The sequence below is a fragment of the Alternaria conjuncta genome (assembly GCF_024043145.1).
Source record: "Alternaria conjuncta strain BMP 0040 chromosome Unknown scaffold_1, whole genome shotgun sequence".
NCBI lineage: Eukaryota > Fungi > Ascomycota > Dothideomycetes > Pleosporales > Pleosporaceae > Alternaria > Alternaria conjuncta.
Window position 1 is genome coordinate 2,911,862 of NW_026250090.1, and position 20,034 is coordinate 2,931,895.

The 20,034-nt window shown below is 52.1% G+C and overlaps 9 protein-coding genes across 9 annotated transcripts; 3 read left to right on the plus strand and 6 right to left on the minus strand.

Moving 5' to 3' along the window:
* Positions 1–770: 770 nt before the first annotated feature.
* J4E85_001013 (uncharacterized protein) lies at positions 771–2,560 on the minus strand (the record flags this gene model as incomplete). The annotated part of the gene is made up of 3 exons (XM_051465301.1): positions 771–2,139; positions 2,189–2,310; positions 2,384–2,560. 3 exons carry the CDS (start codon positions 2,558–2,560, stop codon positions 771–773), a joined length of 1,668 nt encoding a protein of 555 aa, XP_051331822.1.
* An 850-nt stretch (positions 2,561–3,410) lies between these two features.
* Positions 3,411–4,498, minus strand: J4E85_001014 (uncharacterized protein; the record flags this gene model as incomplete). The annotated part of the gene is made up of 2 exons (XM_051465302.1): positions 3,411–4,324; positions 4,378–4,498. 2 exons carry the CDS (start codon positions 4,496–4,498, stop codon positions 3,411–3,413), a joined length of 1,035 nt encoding a protein of 344 aa, XP_051331823.1.
* A 213-nt stretch (positions 4,499–4,711) lies between these two features.
* J4E85_001015 (uncharacterized protein) lies at positions 4,712–5,673 on the minus strand (the record flags this gene model as incomplete). The annotated part of the gene is made up of 2 exons (XM_051465303.1): positions 4,712–5,528; positions 5,594–5,673. 2 exons carry the CDS (start codon positions 5,671–5,673, stop codon positions 4,712–4,714), a joined length of 897 nt encoding a protein of 298 aa, XP_051331824.1.
* A 339-nt stretch (positions 5,674–6,012) lies between these two features.
* On the minus strand, positions 6,013–6,981 carry J4E85_001016 (uncharacterized protein; the record flags this gene model as incomplete). Its single annotated transcript, XM_051465304.1, has 2 exons — positions 6,013–6,874; positions 6,923–6,981. The coding sequence occupies 2 exons, from the start codon at positions 6,979–6,981 to the stop codon at positions 6,013–6,015; spliced, it is 921 nt and encodes a 306-aa protein (XP_051331825.1).
* A 573-nt stretch (positions 6,982–7,554) lies between these two features.
* J4E85_001017 (uncharacterized protein) lies at positions 7,555–8,819 on the minus strand (the record flags this gene model as incomplete). Its single annotated transcript, XM_051465305.1, has 3 exons — positions 7,555–7,719; positions 7,773–8,712; positions 8,761–8,819. The coding sequence occupies 3 exons, from the start codon at positions 8,817–8,819 to the stop codon at positions 7,555–7,557; spliced, it is 1,164 nt and encodes a 387-aa protein (XP_051331826.1).
* A 262-nt stretch (positions 8,820–9,081) lies between these two features.
* Positions 9,082–10,390, minus strand: J4E85_001018 (uncharacterized protein; the record flags this gene model as incomplete). The annotated part of the gene is made up of 2 exons (XM_051465306.1): positions 9,082–10,306; positions 10,356–10,390. The coding sequence occupies 2 exons, from the start codon at positions 10,388–10,390 to the stop codon at positions 9,082–9,084; spliced, it is 1,260 nt and encodes a 419-aa protein (XP_051331827.1).
* A 3,030-nt stretch (positions 10,391–13,420) lies between these two features.
* On the plus strand, positions 13,421–14,887 carry J4E85_001019 (uncharacterized protein; the record flags this gene model as incomplete). Its single annotated transcript, XM_051465307.1, has 3 exons — positions 13,421–13,473; positions 13,522–14,346; positions 14,722–14,887. The coding sequence occupies 3 exons, from the start codon at positions 13,421–13,423 to the stop codon at positions 14,885–14,887; spliced, it is 1,044 nt and encodes a 347-aa protein (XP_051331828.1).
* A 216-nt stretch (positions 14,888–15,103) lies between these two features.
* On the plus strand, positions 15,104–17,070 carry J4E85_001020 (uncharacterized protein; the record flags this gene model as incomplete). The annotated part of the gene is made up of 2 exons (XM_051465308.1): positions 15,104–15,182; positions 15,245–17,070. The coding sequence occupies 2 exons, from the start codon at positions 15,104–15,106 to the stop codon at positions 17,068–17,070; spliced, it is 1,905 nt and encodes a 634-aa protein (XP_051331829.1).
* A 1,568-nt stretch (positions 17,071–18,638) lies between these two features.
* On the plus strand, positions 18,639–19,732 carry J4E85_001021 (uncharacterized protein; the record flags this gene model as incomplete). The annotated part of the gene is made up of 4 exons (XM_051465309.1): positions 18,639–18,915; positions 18,973–19,109; positions 19,171–19,187; positions 19,252–19,732. 4 exons carry the CDS (start codon positions 18,639–18,641, stop codon positions 19,730–19,732), a joined length of 912 nt encoding a protein of 303 aa, XP_051331830.1.
* Positions 19,733–20,034: the final 302 nt, after the last annotated feature.

Consider the following 20,034-nt stretch of genomic DNA (forward strand, 5'->3'; position numbering starts at 1 on the left):
GACGCTTTCAAAGTTATACTGATGCGAGGAAGCGATATCACTTTGGCTGAATTGGCAGAAGGAGTTGATGGGCGCTTTGTGGTTTACAATTGCTGTCTCCCGCCCATCTTTATACCTGATCACGTCCATCTCAACAACCCGGCTACACAAGATTTCAGTTACAGATTGGGGATGACGCTAACCTCACGTCGTATACCAGACTGACATCAAGCCACAAAAGTCTTACGTCCCTCTAGATCTTGTCAGCTAGTATAAGCTAAGTCCGCTTAACGCCGAGGCCGTGTAAACAGTCGCGCTGATGCGGCATCCAAAACACGTTCATTGCCACCCTAGCTATGTCCAGCAAATGCTCATCGAGAAAGAACGCGCCAATATCTTCATAGACTATCAACTGGAGATTGGCGGTACAAAGACTGCGAATGTTGTCCTACAATTTGGATACACCGAACGAAACGATAGCATTATTGGACGGATAGAAACAAATCGGAGGATAAGCCACAACAAGGTGTTTCACAAGCTTGTTTACGATCACAACACGTAGTGGTTGCGATGATGTAAGACGCAACAACTCCGATCGGCCATTCGGTGGCAACCACCCACCGAGCTCACACATATCTTCCCGACCGCTCAACAAGCCTCATACAAGTTCTCATCTATTGTCCCGCTTCTGATGTAATAAATACCGACTACATCCCCCGTCTCACCACTCGCTGATTATATGGTCCAACATTGTTCCGCACCACAGTCCTTCGCTTAATCAAACACCATACCTAATAGCTCCCAACCACATTCTCAATCTCAATACTAGGCTGTATATACGGCACAACCTTCGTCCTCACCATAGTCCTCTGCTCAAACGCATACGCAAACCCAATCAGACTCTCCTCACTCCACAGCGCACCCGCAAAAGAAATTCCAAACGGAATATTCGGTGCTGTAGCATTCAAATCACCGCGTGAGTTCGTGACAACCGTTGTATTGGGCGGCAGCGCACCGAGCGGAACAGTAACGATAGGTCCGCCAATGATAGCGGAAATACCAGATGCAGAGCGCGAAGGAACAACGACGGCGTCAAGGTTGTATGTAGATAGTGCACCGAGGAGACCGCCTTCGCCACCGAGGTACAGGTCTTCTTGGTAGGCTTCCCAGAACTCTATGTCGGTGTTTGAGAAGTTTTGGGATTGCGCGATGGAGCTGTCGAAGTCTGCTGTGTCTCTGTCGGGGTAGTCCTCCTGGGGGAAGTTTTGGGTGAAGTTGCGGACGTCTTCTAGGCTGTGGACGTCGTTGGGGTTGTATGTGAGTTGCGAGAGGTAGTGTGCTAGGTTGGGGACGAAGTCGCCGTCGAGAACGATGCCTTCGGCGTTGGATTCGAGGTACTGGTCCCAGGCGGTGTAGTTGGTGTTGTCGACGATGACTGCGCCGGCGGAACGGAGGACGTCGAGAGCAGCTGTGAAGGCAGCGTAGATGGGCGCGGATTGGGGACTGGGCGTGCCGATAGCGTTGCGCGGTACTCCGATGCGCTTTCCTTCCAACGCATCCAGAGTGCATGCAGCTACGTAGTCGGGCTTGGTGGCATTAGTGGCGTTGCTCGCCCAGGGAATGGCAGATGTGTAGTTATCGTAACTGTCAGGCCCAGCGATGGCTTGGAGAATGTAGGCTGCATCTTTGACGGTGCGGGCCATTGGCCCAACGGTGTCTTGATGCTCAGAGATCGGAATAACAAGTGCTCTGCTTGTAAGTCCGACAGTAGGCTTGATGCCGACAACATTGTTAAGCTGGCTGGGAGAGATGATGGATCCATCCGTCTCTGAGCCGAGTGTTCCAAAGGCAAGACCGAGACTAGCAGCGACACCGCTACCACTACTGCTGCCACTTGGGTCTTGACCAGGGTAATACGCGCCATACGTTTGACCACCTCGAGCAGTCCATCCATTCGAAGAGTTCGAAGATCGATAGTTAGCCCATTGCGAGAGATTGGCCTTGCCGAGGATGATGGCACCAGCTTCTCTCAGTTTCGCAGCGACCGTCGCATCACGTGGAACTTTGGCACCCATCAGTGACCAAGATCCAGCAGTGTTGTTCATTTCGTCAGCGGTAGCGATATTGTCCTTGATGAGAATCGGGAGTCCATGGAGAGGGCTGCATTCAGTCAGCGAAGGATCATGCAGTTTCTTGCAGCACAACTTACCCACGAAGCTTTCCACAAGCTCGCTCCTCGTCCAACTCTTTCGCGATCGTCCACGCATCTGGATTGATCTCCAATACTGCATGCAGAGTCTTGTTGACTTCGATGATGCGTCCCACATAAGCCTACATTATGTCAGCGATGCTGTCCAAGGTAGATCCATGTCTACACATGTTGGCAAGAAAACCGGGAACCTACCTGAACTAAATCCAAACTTGTAAAATCACCAGCCTCAAGACCAGCAGCCAAGTCGTCTGCGGTAGCATCCAGCAATAGAGGCAGTTGAGGTGTGGTGACGTTGTACTGTGCGTACACAATCGTCGTAAGTGGCGCAAAAGCCACAAAGACCTTCGTTAGAAACCACGCCGAAACCATGATGACGGTTGCGAATGCTACCGTTCGGTAGGAGAGCGACGAGTGGATGCGGTATCGAGCAAGAGCTGCTTCATTACTGTGTACGATATCATGTGTCTTATAGTCATGCTTCCCGTGGTGACCCGAGAAGGACTGCCGCCATGCACCCATGTCTGACCGGGATCATGCTGCGCGCGCGTCTTCCCCGCGGTGCAAATGCAAATTCGATCCTGGAAATGTATCGATCTGCATGATATGAAATACAGATATGCGATGTCACCCTCCAATTTGTGCCCGTTGTTGCGAGGTAATGGCAGGCATGCAGGTACTGTTCATCTGATCGACTCGCCACACCCTGGTACCTGATCAGCGCAATACACCGGTGTCACCCGAACCAAGTATTCGAGCAGCCTGTAAGCCCGGATTTCTCACTCAGCCGTTTCTCAATATCATAAACATCTCGAGCGCTCATTGTGTAGGCTGAGAAACTGTCGATGCGATTGCGGCAGGTAGAAATGCAGATCTTGGACGAGAAAGGAAGGTGCTAAGAGAAAGAATCGTGATCTCGAGCTTGACAAGTGCCCGCGGATGTCTAACGGGCTGCTGGCGACGGATAGTTATCGATACGGCTAATGCATTTTTTCCATGATGTAAACATGGAGGTCTGTTTGGAGTTTTGGAGTGACCATTGCTATCGACCTGCCGTAATCGGCGCCTCTGGCTGCGTCTTACCTCCAGAACCTTGGTCAGCCGTCGGGCGCATGCATAGATTCTTGATCGGGGTAGGTATTTCCGCGTTCCTAATATTGGAGTATATCGTAGTCAAATGTCATGCGCCTTTGTCAATGGCGCGCTTAGTAGCATTTGGCGTTCAGTCGAAGTAGCCAGGGAAGAGCCACTGGAGCTTCTTCTCGGCCTCTGATCCGCGTCCCTCCTTCTTCGTCATGGCGCCTGCGAATCTCATCTGTCCATCGAGGTGCTTAGCAAGCACCTGCTCCGTGTGCTCCTCCTTGCTGAGCTCGTTCAGCACTGCGCCAACGAACCGCCTGGCGTTCTCGGCGTTTGCTTTCATATGTGCCATGACCATCTCCACGTTGACGTCCTCTGATCCATCGCCCCTCCAGCAGTCGTAGTCTGTTGCCATGCAGATCATCTGGTATCCGATCTCAGCCTCGCGCGCGAGCTTTGCTTCAGGTAGAGCAGACATATTGATGACGCTGCCGCCCCATGAACGGTAGAGGTTCGACTCGGCGCGTGTGCTGAATTGCGGTCCCTCCATGCAAATGAGGAGTCCCTTCTCGTGGAGGGTGATGCCGTCTCCCTCCAGCGCATGTCCGCACTGCCTGACGATCTTGGACAATTGCTTATCGAAGGGGTCGCCAAAGCCAACGTGTCCAACCATGCCCCCCTCAAAGAAGGTGAATGGCCGGATGCCCTTTGTACGGTCGATGATTTGGTCGGGGATGACAAAGTCGCGCGGTCGCACTTCTTCTTGGAGAGAACCAACGGCGGAGAAGGCAATGATGGTGCGTACACCGATGTGTCGCAGCGCGGCTATGTTAGCCTGGTTCTTGACCTCATGAGGCGCGAGTTCGTGGTGGAGGCCGTGGCGCGAGATGAATGCGATGGGGATAGGCTTGCCGGTCGAGGGCGACGGGTGTTGTAGGATGGAGACGGGTGATGATGGTTTGCCCCATGGTGTGTCGACGTCGAGTGTAGCGGCGAGGGTGAAGCCTGGCAGGGAAGAGATACCAGTGCCGCCTATGACGGCAATGTGAACGGGCGCTGTGTACAGGGTAAGCATTTGGCCCGACGAGCACGGGACGGAAGGTACGTACCATCGTAAGTGCTAGGAACGCCAGCCATCTTGCGATATGGAATTGAGACGCGTCTAAATGAAGTGCGAGGTTGGAATTGAGGTTTGAAGAAGTTTGGAAAGTGTTTGACGCGTAGAAACATGCGCCGAGGGGTGTCGCGATAACATTTTCTGCCATGGCGGGGTGCTCCTTCCCCCGGGCCCTGATGGCGTATGCTTCAGCCAATCGGAGCTGACAGGAGTTACACGCTAGCGGCCTTCTTTGGGCAGCTTTCCCTCACATGCTGCCCATTACTCTCACGTCCTCAGCATTTGATTGCATGTTCAAACTGATGTCTTCTATTCGTCGCAAGGCTTCACCCATGGATACCCATCCACTCATCCCTCATCGCCTCCGCCAAATCCCAAACCTGCCCCTCATCCACCACAAACTTAACCTTATACATCTTCATCTTCTCCACCTGCGCGTCGTCAAATAGCATTGCCATCGCCCCCTTGCAATGCTCATCTCTCTCCTCCTTAGTCTTCGCCTCTGTCACAAAACGAATCACAATCTTAGCCCCAGGCTTCAGTTCGAAGATGCCATCGAGAGCCTCCCGCATTCGCTCCGGTGACTTTGGTATGCCAAACATGTAAGCGCGGAACGATCCGCGGTCATGCGAGACGGCATTCAGGCCGATCTCGACGCTGGAGACTAGTGCTTTTGGGGGAATTCCTAGTTTCATCTCGTCGGTGGTGAGGAAACGCTTCATTACTCCTGGGTCGTCGCCGAAGAGAAAGGTGCTTGTTCGGTAGTAATTTTCCACGAGTTCGCGGTAAAAAGGTTGGCCAACGTAATCGGTGTTCCAGTAGTGCGCTGGGAAGTGTTGCGCTTTCCATCTGTTGAAGTCGTAGGAGTAGAGTCTCGTTACCGGATCCAGGGTCGTCCGGAAGTGTTCGCGCTCGATGAGCTCGCGATCCCGTGTGCTGAGGTGGAAGTAGATCATATCGCGGATCTCACGCGGTAATCTGGTCATGATGTTGTTGGTAAGCTGCTGGCATTCCGTCCGAGCGACCTGTTCGACTGCGTCTCTCGTTGTTGGTGTGGTGTTGGCGAGATCTTTTTCTAGGCTTGCAAGCTCCTCTTGAAGCTTCGCGACACGCGCTTTGCGTATGTTTTCTTCGGAGAGTGCTCTATCATTGGTGTTAGTCTGACGAAACATCCGTCAAGATGCGCATCCATGAGCTCGCTGGCGTACCTCAAAGCACGCTTCCGAAGATGTACGCATGTGCAAGCACCCACACCACCAATCTCATCTGTCTTTGGAAGCGCGTACATCACGATGCACATACTTTGTCGTTTACTCAAGATCGAAGAGGATCACGAAGAGAACGTGTCCCAATTTCAAGAAGTCGTACTATGGTCTATCAGGGTGCTGCTGATCGCTTATTCAGGTACTCACGCCCTGCGTCTGCAGTCTGGACCCTGCATGACTTGCGATCGACAGCATACTCCGCTTACGCCAGCCACCAGGTCCTCGAAAACTCTACCCATATATCCGAGGGCAAAACACACCCGTTGGGACGTGAAGGAAAGAAGCAAGGAGCAGACAGCCTCATCGCCTAGCATTGCCAGCAGCTTTTGCCAGCTTCAACATAAGGAACTGTTGAAACTAGCTCATTTGCCAATCCTCTTCGACAACCCGCTCTTGATCTCCTCCATCGTGACGTCTCCATGTTCAATAGTCACCCCCCACCCAAGATTATCAAACCACAACGTGGCCTTCGTACCAGCAGCAGCTAGCCTACGCAGCGTCGGCAGGATGACCGGAATGACAGTGTCGCATTCCCAGTATTCGGCAACGTGCGCATTCGACAACCGGTCACGGTTTACGAGGAGGTGTAAATCGATCTTAGTGCCAGCCTTGAAACCGAATAGTGCTTCGAGGTCTGCAAGCAGCGCTCGACGGGGTTTGAGCGTATTTCTCCCGTACGGAATGGTCAACGGTGCCGTTACCCCGTCGAAGTCGTACTTGTCGCATTGTATGAACAAGGAAACGTTGAGGATGTAGTTGGCTGGTATTACACCAAAGTTTCCTCTATCCAAGCTCCGGAAGGCGCCTAGCCTTGCAAATTGGTCTCGTAGGTCGAACGTGGATGTGCGATAGTACTTTTCGAGCAGCTCTATGGAGAATTCTGGAATGACGTATGCGGTTTTGAAGAGATGACTGTGGGGTTCAACGAAGTAATACAGTGTTTCGCTTCCCTTGGCGCAGGGCTTGCTATCGCAATCGCGATGGTCGCAATGCTCTAGGACGACCGGGGAGTTGGGCAGGAGGTACGCGTAGATGTAATCGCGTATTTCGCGTGGACAGACTTTGAAGATCTTGTCGCAGAGGTTGCGGCAAGCGACTTGGGCGTATTGGTTCAGCTCGTTGATGGTGTTGTCTTTCTGTGCTTGCAGCTGGGCTTTACGAGCCTCGTGTTGCGCACTCTCCTTGATCCACCATTGTTTGAGCTTGACCTCTGTGCGGAGTTGCCTAATGTATGTCAGTAGCTATATGTCGCGATGTTCGTGCGGGACTTACTTGTAGCACTTGTCGCGGAGCTGCTTCTCCTGTTCTTCTGGCCGTAATGGGGCTGTCATTTTGGTACGAGTAAGGTGGATTGTAATGTTTACTATTTGGCAAGCTGAAGTAGTGGTTGAAGCGGGGTGTAGAACCGTGTAGTGAGACCAGGCGACCGATGCCGAGGATGCACCCCAATTTGTAGGCGAGGAAAGGAGTGGGAGAACCGGCCGTGCGTTTGCCTCGCGACTGAGAATGAAACTGCGGCGTAATGGTGGACAATGTCACTTTCACGGAGTCTTTGAAGAGCGCAGGCTTACTTTGAGTGAAGTGTTTTCTGATCTGTCTAGATACCGGAGTTGAAGCAAGGTAAATGATAAAGGTTGTAGAGGAGATGAGAATGCCAAAAGACTGTCTCATCACGGCCTGGCCGCTAAGTTCGCAGAGAGCAACTATGCAACCTTGTCTTCGCTATAGGAAATGATTGAATCGAAAAGAATGTGACCGCTCGCATAGATGAAAGGGATTACCACTGGGATCTCTAGAAGAGTCAAAGCAGAGATGTTGGTATGCGCGTTTGGGAATCGACATCATCGATGTCGCTCATCTGTAAGGTCGTCATTCCATCTCCAGGATGGACAATCATTGGATACTCAGGATGGAGCATTAGCCCAAGATATCCCACCCCAGGCGTCGGGGGCGTTCATTGCCCAGGCGTCGGCGGCGTTGCTTCCAAAGACACCGCCATCATCAGAATCCTCGAAGGGTTCAGCATCAAGCTCAGTTTGTGTGATGCGCTTCTGTTCGACGTCCACATACTGTAAACATTAGCTCATCGAAAACTAACTCGCAGTAAGCACCTCAAACGTACCTCCCAGAACTCTTTGATAATACTCTCGAGGGAAGTCTGACCCCACTCCGAAGTGAATGTGGTCTCCGATCTCGCTTGGCTGGCTGCGAGTACGATGCGGACCCGGCAACCCGTATCTTTGAGACGTTGGAGAACGGGTAGGATGACAGGAACTACGTTGTGCGACATCCACTCCTGTTGCTCAAGCGGAGTATGCTTTGCACCATGATGTGATGAGAGCCTGATGGTGAGCGCTGTGCCACGTTTGAAGCCGAAGAGCGACTCTAGCTTTACGAGAAGATGTTTCTGAGTGTTTTTGGTGCCCACGTTGTTGTGCTGGCGAACCTTTGAAGACGCTTGGAAAGTATGGTGGTTGCCAGGGACCTTGATGTTCGGGCGATCGTTCAGCTCGAACTTGTAATCGTCGCAGAAGATACTGACATCCACCTTGGAGACAAACTCGACTGGCGGAAAGCCAAAACCCCATTGGTCTGTCGCTCGAAATGGGCCGAAGGCTGCGAAATCTCCCTGGAACGTAAAGCAAGAAGTGCGATAGAAGTTTTCACCCAGTTCGCGGACCATCGCTGGGCCGACGTATTCGGGCTTCCACCAGTGATCTACCCCACCATACGTAGGATCGAGACCGAGCTCATGACCCCACGCCCAGCAACCGTAGTCGAGATGCTCAAGGTTTCCGTGTTGGTCATAATCGATGCTGACATCCTTGAAACTAGTGATGTAGCTGTAGATGGTGTCTCGAATTTCGCGCGGGAACGTCTTGTGGACTTGGTTGCAGAACTCTAGGCAGTCGTTCTTTGCAAAGGCCAGGAACGCGTCGGCCGTCTCGGTTTTGTCGTCATCAGAGGTCTCTTGCAGCTTCTTGCAGCGGCGTCGTAATTTCTTAACCTTGGTCTTCGCAGCCGCCAGCTGAAGCTCGGTCTTGCGTTCTTGCTTCAGCGCCCTGCAAATTAAGATCAGCAGTGGCCAAGAAGCAGGGAACACGACTTACTCGTTGCACTTCACGCGCAGGTGCTCACTCATGTTTGACTTTGTTGCTGGAGTTGCCATCTCGGTAGATGAATCAGAATGTGGGTTGGTGAAGGGTAGAAGGAGAGTCGGCCCAAGAGATAGATCAAATAGTAGACTGACGATCAAGAGACAGTCGGTAGCCGCGCGGTGAGGATAAGGCCACTAGCAAGTGAGTCCGTCTCCAAGTGATTGAAGGTGAAAGATGAGGTCGTGAGGCCCTTGATCTCAAGTAAAGGTAGCTCGTAATCTTCCCTTTGCGACTATGGAAATCTGCCACCCATTGGATCGCGGAGCCCACAAATCATCGGGCACCCAAGGCCCGCCATATAATCGTATCCTCCTGACACCCGCCCAACTCTTTCTCGATTTCAAGAAGCTCATCTCTATCAAGAGGCATATATTCATCGCGCTCGTCATCAGTACCGTCTTCTTCCGATTCCTCATCCTCTTCTTCGTCTTCGTCGTCTGCTTCGTGCAGTGTATCGTCGTAGTACTGTTCAAGCTCTTTCCGAAGCTGCGTTTCCAAAGTCAGCTTGCATAGTGATGCCACGGTAAGATCATCACTTACTTGTCTGAACTTGTCCGACCACTCATCGAGTGACATACCTGTATTCCCAGGTATCATCAGGTTGACGTGATGCCCTGGTATGATATCTTCGAATGCATATCCTTGCCATCCTCGCGATAATCGACAGTCATTCGTGACCATGTGCACAACAAATTCGATCGTCCAACCAGGAAGGTCCGGAAGAAGTTGCCTGACATTGTGTAGTAAGATCAGGAGCCGGTCATCATTATAGCGCACAACGCCCTGGATGTCGTGTAGGTAGATTCGTAACCGTGCCGGCTGGATCCGTAGTGTAAGATCCGCCAGAGCACTGGTCAGAAGTCGCTCGGTTTCCGGCTCGAACTCGTCGTTGCAGTCGATTGTGATCTCCAGCTGGCGGACTATCTCAAGAGCTTTGCAACTAGTACCGGCAGCAACACTGTTGAGGAAGGCTTTGAGGAGATGCAAGTCTGTGCCGAAGTCGAATGTACTTCTTGTGTACCAGTACTCCGCCAACTCTTGCCGTGTGGCCTCGCCAAAATGGTCATATCCGCCGCTGGCCAACAGACCGATGCTGTTGCTGACAAGCTTGAATGCGTCCGAGACACCGAGATCCTTCGATGCTACCACGGGCACGGTATGTTTGCCGTTGTGCCAGGCTGGGGGGCCCACAACTTGCTCATAGATCATGTCGCGAATTTCGCGTGGCAGTTTCAGCTGCATAGCTTCGCATACCGGACGACATTTGCTTTGCTCCACTGTCATCAGCTCCTGCAGAAGTGGCTCTCCCTCGCGATCTTCGAGACGTTGATACAGATTACTTTCAAGCCGATCCTCGAGCAGCATACATTCATCCTCGAGTAACATCTTCTCGGCCTGAATACTGTTGATTCTGTCTCGTATACGCTGGTCATCTGCCAACAGGTGTTGTGTACGGTTCTGCTTCGCTCGAAGGTAATGGCATAGGCGTTGCTCCAGACTGCAAATGCGTCAAAACATTTCCAACACTTGGAAGGGCTTCCACTTACGTCTCGCCATCAGATACCTTCTTGGCGTTCGGCATGTCTGCGTCTTGCGCGAGAGGGTGTGGCTCTCGGAGTGGTGGTGGAGGAGGAAGCTGTGGAGGTGCTGCTCAGTCGACACGGTCTGTCTTGTTGCACGGAGCGAAGAGTCGCGTTGGGATCCGCCAGCTGAACCCCACGTCACGCGAAGTCACATGGCAATCGACGATAGCAACCTTGGAAAGCCGAGCGACGTCTTGGGGTGTCAACCAGGTGGCCTGGAACAGCTGCGGGGAACGACGCGCCGAGAAGCGCGTGATCACGCGTGAGGTATGCCCAGACCTGGTTAGCTTCCACGCTACCTAGCTAGGGACCTCGGGAGCCTCCGCATCACATCGGTCTCCAAGCTGTCATGAAGTGAAACCACAGTCGCCAGCCTAAACGACACACGAGTTTGATAGATTCGATGTGGATCAAAACAAACGAAAGCAGAACAATAGGTACCCATGCAGCCTGTCGTGAATATACCTGCGCCGAAGGCGCAGGTGGTACATAACCCCGCTCTGCGCCCCTGACCTTCCGCCTCCCGGCTCTCTCATCGCGACCGGTACTTTTGGTAATCTCGACGCTCTATCCTACTTTCGCCTCGAACAGCGCGCCTGCAATTCATCTTGGCTGCTTCGCCACTGCTGTAAGGATCTCACAACACGAAATGGAAATGTCCGGACGCTCCGCCACAAAGGCCATGGACACCAATCACGAGTTTGCATGTCAGGAACTCTGCGACAACGTAATTACGACACTACCAAGGGAACTTAGAGACATGATCTACGAGTATGTCTTGTCTTCGGTAGTACGCGACGTTGCTGCACTGCCAACAAGTGAGCCAACTTCCTCCAAATCGGGCCCTCGCTACTGGCAAGCCGAGAAAGTTGGCGACGCGACCTCGAAAGAGATACTCGAAGTCTGGTATCGCTTGGTTCGTTTTCACTTTGGACAGGACCTGGGTTATCTCGAACGCTTCCTTTCGTCTCAACCAGCACCCTTGGACACAACCCGCCAGCTTCTTGTCACAAAAATCAGTATCGCCTTCGACTCCAGAGACGTGGGGACTCACATGCAGCCATCCGGAGGAGGGGTGGTGAGGGACTCCGCATCCCGCACACGCATGCTAGAACGACTGGAGCACCTGTTCTTGTTGAAGGAAGGCGCTTCCATCCACATCTATGTGATTGTACCCCATAGCTACACCATACTCGCAAGGACACCAGATCGATATGCATATCACGAAAGAAAGGTATTGCGTGAGGCTACCGCCACTATAGCTGACTTACTGTCACGTTTGGCGGCTGCTGGATACGGCCTTTCCACCGGCATCATGCTATCATCAAAATGGCCGAACAACGGCTCACTGTATGACTCGGTTTCGGAAAGGTCGACCAATGATACGCGAAGTTCCTTTTCCAGTGGGCATGGCTCGAATCTGGTGTGGCTGTAAGTGTCCGGTTGAACATGGCGGTAAACTCTCGGCTGATAATGAATAGGAGACGCACACCACCTACTACTTCACGCTGCCAATGTCACGATCCAACTGGGATGGCATTTGCGCCCCGCGCATGCGTGTTACAGTGCCAAGACGCTATCTAGATACCCGCGCTGCTGCCTAGCCCCGCACGATGTCAAGTCGTCCTGGCGTACCATCCCTCCGCATTCTAAACAGATCATTATCACAAGAATTAAAAAAACGTCATGCGTAAAGAAACAACTGCCAAAGAAGTGTTGAAGCTGTATCAACAGGCTGTTGCGTGAGTTCAGGCAACCCTCGTCCATCCGGGCTCACATTAACGCAAATGACCAGCGCCCGTCAGCGTATCCATGCGCAATATGCCTCTGGGAAACATAAGGCCGCCACGCGAGCCTTACAAAATTTGAAAATCTTCGATACCTATGGAAGAGCGTCATGCAGGTACATGTGCCAAAAGATCCTCAATTCTCTGCCCCCAGAGTTGTGTGACATGATCATTGAACGCGTCATAGGCCACAGTCGCACGGGCGTGGCAGCGGGTGGAACTTGCGAGCCCATTTATGCTCATGACCAGTATCATCCACCCGCACATTACTGGAAGGTCGAGTATGTCGGCAAGGCCATGCTGGCGAGAATGATGGCCGTCTGGTACCGCGCAAACACCTTCAATGTACGGTGGCACCTCGTGGATTTGAGGCGCTTTCTTGACGAGAACGCCCCTTCTATACACACCTCGCGTTATAAGCTCATTACGAAGATCTGTATCGTCGTATCTCCAGATTTTCTAGCGTTCGACCCGAAGAAAGACCGTCCTGGCAACATACTCTTTCGGATGTATTCTCCTCGAAGCTGGGAAGAACAAATTCGAGATCTCGAGCTACTGTTTCAATTGCGAACCGGTGCATCGATACTCATTCTTCTTGAGTATATGGATACCTCGGCGATGCCCGATGATGGTCAAAATGCTATCCTCTTGGAGGGTACTGCCCACATGATTGAGTGTCTGTGCCGGTTGAGAAAGGCTGGCTACGTTGTCGGTGCCAGCGTTGCTGGTTTTGGAGATTACCGCGGCTTGGTAGACGAATTTCAGTATCGTCTAGAAGAGATGGACGCGTTCGAGCAGGAACCAGACTGCATGCCTGTGAACGTCACAGGCATGGCTTGGCGGTGAGTGCCCAACCCTTATCTAGCCATCGGCTTCCAGCTGACATGCATTGGAGGCCATCGACGTTGAAGGATTGCAGATTGTAATGCGCGCCGTTGATGTCATGCTTGGCTAAACCGTATCTCTCGTCACGCGTCATCCACGTGGGGACAGGGCCGTGACTGCCCCGGCGTCCGTTTGCGCTATCTAGTGCGCAATCAACAACGACCACCAAACTTCGTCGCGCTTCATCACAACCGCAGCTATTACTTTGTCGCGTTAAGCCACCGCCGCGAACCTCTTCCCGTCGCTCACTGAACCTATCACGACTTTGTGTGCATCACCACGAACATCCACTGACCCTTCCCTCTCATTCGACCGATGAGCAAGGCTTCCACCAGCACCCCCGTACAAAACGCCGTCATGACCACTACCGGGGTCGTGAGCTCCGGCAATTGGCGTATTGAGGCCAAAAGGTAGGCTTGCTTCTGCTCACCACGTGCACAAGGCTGACATTTTGACAGGACGCTCAAGACGATCGCTAGTCTTAGCGGAACCCTCCATGACAAGGCGATCAATCTTGGCCAGATGAAGAGAGCGAACCCCAAAGCGAGGTTCATCCGAGAGAAGCAAGCGTTGAGGAAGGCAGAAAGAGATCTACGCCTGGCACGGACTAGCTTCACCGATCAGATAGAGGCTCAGGCCAAGGCTCTCTGTCGCCCTTTTTGCGAAGCTGTCCATCAACGACTACCGCAGGAACTACGCGACATCGTTGCTGGGCATCTTTTGACCGAAAGCTCCGTCACTTTCCTCTCCAGTAAAGATGGCAAGATCTCTTTTGTCAACGGCCTTTCGACACTACGACACGCTTTCGAAGAGCAATACACTGGTATCGGACTGCACATGGACATCATAAATGAGCTGATAAAGCAAGGCGCCCGTTTCGACTTTCGCGCTCGACACGAGCTACTGGGCAAGGTCTTCGAGCACTACAAAGTCGACGAGCGCGGTGGCCTCGATCTTACTTCCAAGATAAGAAGATTAGGTCTGGTGGTGACAGAGCATCATCTGGAACACCGTGAGGTCGTTTTAACTCGCCTCGAGGAGCTGTGCAGACTCAGCAAAGGCGCCAAAATCTTCATAATCATCGGAACGGGTCACGGTACAAAGGCTCAAACCCTCCGGAAAGTGCGACGCGTTTTGCGTGTTATCTTCAAGCTGCTCAGACGCCTTCACGAGCTTGGTGTCCACATTTTTGTCATCGTTAATCCGGCTTATTCCGCTTCACAGGTCAAGAACGATAGCGGTGACAACTTCTCGGTCATGCAGGAAGGTCCCTGGAGCTGGAGGTACGTCATGACGCCACGTAATGCTACATTCACGGTTGAAGGCTTTGAGGGGCGTCTTAGATATCTCTTTGGATTATACGGGGAGCACTGGGATTCACGATTACCGCCTTAGGATGGGTGAGTTGAGAGGCTTCAGGCCATCATGATGGGGTGTGTACGATCGTTACAGAGATCTACGCAGTCAGTAGAATGGTTTTGTATCGCGCCTGTGTATTCGTATACGATAGCGTGGAGCAAGTTCATCTCTTCTATGTTGTGACCCGTGATCACATTAAGACAATGTATTTCAAATGCTACCGTTTGTTGTTGGATCTCTCACAACAGGTCGACACGGTACATGCCTCGCGCTTTAATAACAACCTAATGCCTTGCCAGCTACACAATCGTCGTCGTCACTGGTTTCATCTCTTTGCCGAGTTCGTCGACTAAACTAGCCGATGTACTACGCATTGATCACGTATTGGGAGACCGTGTGGGAAACTACATCAAAGACCTATACACCATTCCATCGATTAACAGGACATCCGTCAATTGGAAGTGAATGATGCCACCGTTTGCCATGTCGTCATGAGTTTCTCGTGCTACTAACTGATAATTTGCTCACCCACAATACTTCTTCACCTCGACTGCCAAGGCTCTTCACGCACAGACTGCCACCAGATGATCTACCATCCAAGTCAGGCCTTGCGCAGGTATCATTACGGGCGCCATTGAAATATTGGCGGGCATATTTGCAAACACGGACAGCGATTACACAATGACGAGTGACAAAGACAAGCGGATTGATGTGATGCAGCCAGCGACTGGGGCCAGCGCCAACAACACTGACGAAGTTTGTGCGTTTCGCACTGCCACCTGTCATCAAATCTGGAAACAACACTGACGGTTTGCACACCAGACATGTCGATCGCGCCCACCATCGCGGGAGGTGACCGCGTTAGCGAGCGCGCGCCTGCCGAAGACACTGCGGCGAATTGCGACGACGGAGATGAGACGAAGACTTCACTGGCAGCATCGAACGTACCTTTGAGCCCAGAGGAACTACAAATTCTCCTGACATATTCAACACTGCTGGCGTTGACGCGACATCCTTCGCGGCCAGTAGTTGACCTGGATATTCCAGCTCAAGTTCGACAGCTCGACGCCTTCCTAGCTGGAGATATCACCGAAGACGGCGTCGCGACACACTGGTCCGCCAAAAGTAATGGTTCCGAGCGGCTTCGGCAATACCAGAACTTGTGCGACCAGCTCGTCCCGTCCTTGGCTGCGGCGATCAAGAAGCAGTCGCAGGCGAACCTAAACGCCGAGCCCAAGAACCGCGTGCATGGCGACATAAATCCAGAACACGAATCGCTATCGCAGCTCTTCTTGAGTAAGGACTTGGTGACCTTGTATGGTGCGTTGGTGGAGAAGGCCAGGAAGAAGGGTCTCGACCCCGATGTCGACCCTTGGACGCACCCGACGAAGTTCGATAAGATGAAAGCCTTCTTCGAATCGATATACGTGCTCCAATACGACTTCGATAACTGGCAGCACAAGCGACCCAAGCCGATCTTCAATCAGACGGCTCGTCTAGATGCGGAGGAATTCATACGCGTGATGAACAAGCGCGATTGTATTCGGGTACACCATCGTGTCACCACCCCGCTGGGGAAGGTCCTCGCTCAGCTGGACATTATTCCAGAAATCGCCATCAAGTATACTGAGCAGGAACTGACTCGTATGTGGCGCGACAAAACTCGTCCCAAGTATCTTGTTCCCGACCCCGCTGCCGTCACCATCCCGAACAAGCAGAGAGACACGTCTTGGGTGACATCGGATGATGGAGAGACCTGGACGCGCGACGAGACGACCTGGACGCCTACCTTCAAGTTCATGGTCTTCGACACAGCCACACATGCGTACATTCACCAACACCTCGTCGACCTCGACCACCTTGACCAAATCGATCTCAACGATGACACGTCGGTTTTGAAGTACCGAAAGAAGCTCTCTCAATGGCGCAATCGTGACACTGGCGAGACAACCAAGGCCCGCGACCCCTGGACCGACGATGAGCGCGCTATTGTGTACGAGTGGGTGAATGCTTGGGTCAAGAAGAACGGCGTGGACAAGCTACTACCTCGGGTGATGGAGAGTGGGAGGGAGGATCTTCAGGCTACCCTTGTGGCAAAGACAGGGTTTCTGCGTTCAGTTGACTCGGTCAGTGGTTGGGCGAGACAGCAGATCACCAATAAACCCAGCGAGCCCCTGGGTATGCTATATATTGAGGGTCAGAAGCTGGCTGCGCGTATTGAAGCTGGTGAAAACGTCCCAGACGACGAGCGCTACCCTGACGAAGCTATCGACATCGCCGACTTCTTGGCAAAAGCGAACCCGCAGACATCGTCGAAACACAACAAATCCGGCAAGAAGCGTAAGCTTGATTCCGACGACGACACTTCCATCGACTCCGGCTCTGACGAAGACGACGATGACGACGATTTGCTGCCCTCTTCCCCGCGCCAGTCTGACAAACGTCCCAGGCTCAGTGCCAAAGGCAGGATGCAACTTGGACGAGACGCGTATCTGACCAAAGCCGAGATGGATGCTCGTGATGAAGCATATGCTACCAAGGGAGTTGATGAGACGGTTGAAGAAGATGAGGACATCAACCGCGAAGTTGACATGATCTTTGAGTTTGGCGATGATGATGAGGAAGGAGTAGTTGGGGAGGATGACTAGAACTTGTTCTTTTGTTAGAGGCGGAATGGGATAAGAAGGGTCCTCTGGCTAAGAATCATGGGGTCTAATGAAGACAATGGTATGAGAACGATCACGCGCGCACACATGCTTGAGCTTCTGTACCAGTCACAACGTCGTTTTTGTGGTATCTGTTACATAGCAAAGGAGAAGGATGAGCTTCAACAAGCTAGTAAGACAAACGATGTTGCTACTCGACCAACACTGGTCATTCGATGCGATCGTACTTTGCTGCTATTGTGTTGAACAATGCAGCACCCCATCTTCGTCCCACGCTATCAAATCTTCCGACGATCAATAACAGTTTGTTTCTCGTGACGTAGCGTAACAAGCAGCTCCATCACCGGAACACTGTGCCGAGGCAGTATGTAAGTACCAGAAGATATCAAGACGGCCACTGCACTTGCCTGTGAGCGGCATGGACGTATCCAGCCATTTTCGACGTAACAGATGTTACCCTCTTGCTGACAGACCTGCGCAACATTTAGACATGTCATCAAGCTTGCTCTCGAAACCACTACTTACACCCTTATGAGGCGGGTCGTACCGGTCTATAGGCGTAGCCAGAATTGGTGTGAAGACCAGCGCCGTCGAGACGATAAAAGAAGCGACCGAGACTTGGAAACGCATGTTGACTGAGTGAGAATAGCAACGATTGATGTTGAAAATTCTGGGGATATGGTATCTGAAAGCACGAGGGCTTTTGCGCTTTTAAACTCCAGACTTGTGAGCTAGTTGAGGTGGATCAATTCACCATCGAGGTGATTTCCTATATTCGAACATGCAGATCAGCATGTCTCGCACGGTCAGATGAATTTTACACTCTTTGTACTAGAGCCGTCGCCCATATGCAGTGAAGTGCTTGCAACTTTCCAAGGCTGCACACATGGTCAAGACTGCCAAGCGTGCGTATAGAGTTGAGGTTTCAGATCCTGCGCATCTGTCCACAAAGTGATTTGGTAACAAGCCCTATTGTGGAACGATAGATCGAATGAAGAAACCTTCCTGAGTGAGAATAAGCTTCAGCTCTTGGCAGTTCATCGCCAAGATGTCTAAGCCGTCGCCAAGGTCGTAAGAACAGCATTACCAAGATCTTATTCAGCCGCCTCGTGTATCCCAACAACAGCGAAGCAAAGCCCATCCCGTCTATATCGAGTTGCGCTGACGCGACTCTCGCAAAAGGTCCTCCGGCATACGGGTTAGTAAGACCCTCGGTGGTCATGCTACAGTCACGAGAGCTACCCACCTAGGTACCCATTCGACTGCATTCGGAACATATCTACACGAAGTCTTGGGAGCGTCTAAACCCCGAAGATCTCGATCTAATAATATCAAGGTACACTCAAAGCACTTCATGACCAGGTGCTATCTTGGGCCATGGCATGTGTAATGTCCGCGGAACGAAGATCATGTATTCCTTCGAGACAAACATAAAAGACAAGAGGATCCCAGAGCATTACAGTCACGGCTTTTCCTCAATTCACATTCGACTTACTTACAATTCGATACTTTGATCTCGAGCATCCATCTCAACACCACTCTGTCTCAAAATGACTACAGCTCTCGGAGTCGTTGCCGACACAGTGAGCCTTTGGACTTTCGCTGCGGGCATATTTGGAGGGCAACAACGCGATAAGACAGTGGTCAGAGTCGCAGCAGCCTTGAATGGTGGAAGTGGCTACACTTCCGACGGTGATGGTGACGTTGGAGCCATTCGGTTGTACAGCGAATCCCAGCAGCTCATTGGCAATACGGCAGGTAACTATGTGGGCTCTGGGAATTATAAGGACTTCTCCATCAACCAGGCAGACAACAAGCAGGCTCCTTGTAAGCCAACCCTTGAGCGAGAAAGTGGCGTGAGCAAATGACTAAAGTACTTCTCAGACGTGCAAGTCGCCGCAGGCACTAATGCCATCTGTATTCCCTACGTTAGCACTACCTGGGCCGATGGGAACAAATATGCCTGGGTGGGTGATTTCGGCGCTGTTTGCGGCCTAGACTGGTACTATGGCAATCTCTATGTTAGTCCTAAGTACCCAAAAGACGCTACTCAATAACACGAATGCTAACTGTTTCCGATAGGTTGCAGCCAGCAAAGCGTAAGCATGCTTCACCTCTCATCCCATCTCGGCCGCTACCAAACTATACTGACCGTGTGTATAGGAAGCCTAGATGCACATGGATCGACTCGGACCATAACAGTGGCCTCAAAGCCGGCATGCTCTTCATACACTTCCCCAGCTTCCAAGATACTTCAGACCACGGAACCAATGCGCACGACTACTGCCACTTCCCCTCCTTCCGCGCGTACACCAACGCCAATGGCGGCGGCAACTCGATCTTCTCACGAGACACGCTTGATGCATCGGCGCAGAATGTCAAACGTGCTGTTGACAGCCGCATCGTTGTGACCGCAGATCCAGGCCATAACGCGACTGAGCTATGCGCGAGTGGAACTTCTAGGGGACCAGATCTCGTCTCGCTATACGAGAACGTGTACTGCGATATGGACACGCGCCGCACACTTCCGGTCTGCGGAGACGGTATCGTTACGGATTGCTTCGACGTTGAAACCAAACAAGAGCTTATGCGGAGTGGGAAGAGGAGCCAGAAGGAATTCTCGGATGTGATCACGTGGGATTGAAATCTCGGCGCGGGCTAAAGCTTGGTCTCGATGGGGGCCTTCGAAGTGTGTATGCGTTTTTTGTTCGAGACTAACTCTCCGTCATTCATTTATGTTTCGTCCAGTCCTTGGGTCGGTCGTTATATATGCGCGATCTGGTAGCACGATCCTAAGGTTGTACTTAGGTAGTTAGAGGGCTATAATCTGCTTGCTTGGGAACCTTCACCGTCCGATTGGTCATTGCTGTTCCTTGTTCCTAGTGTCGTCTCCATGCTTTAACTGATGACGCCGAAGGATGCAGCACGACTTGACGAGGGTGTTAG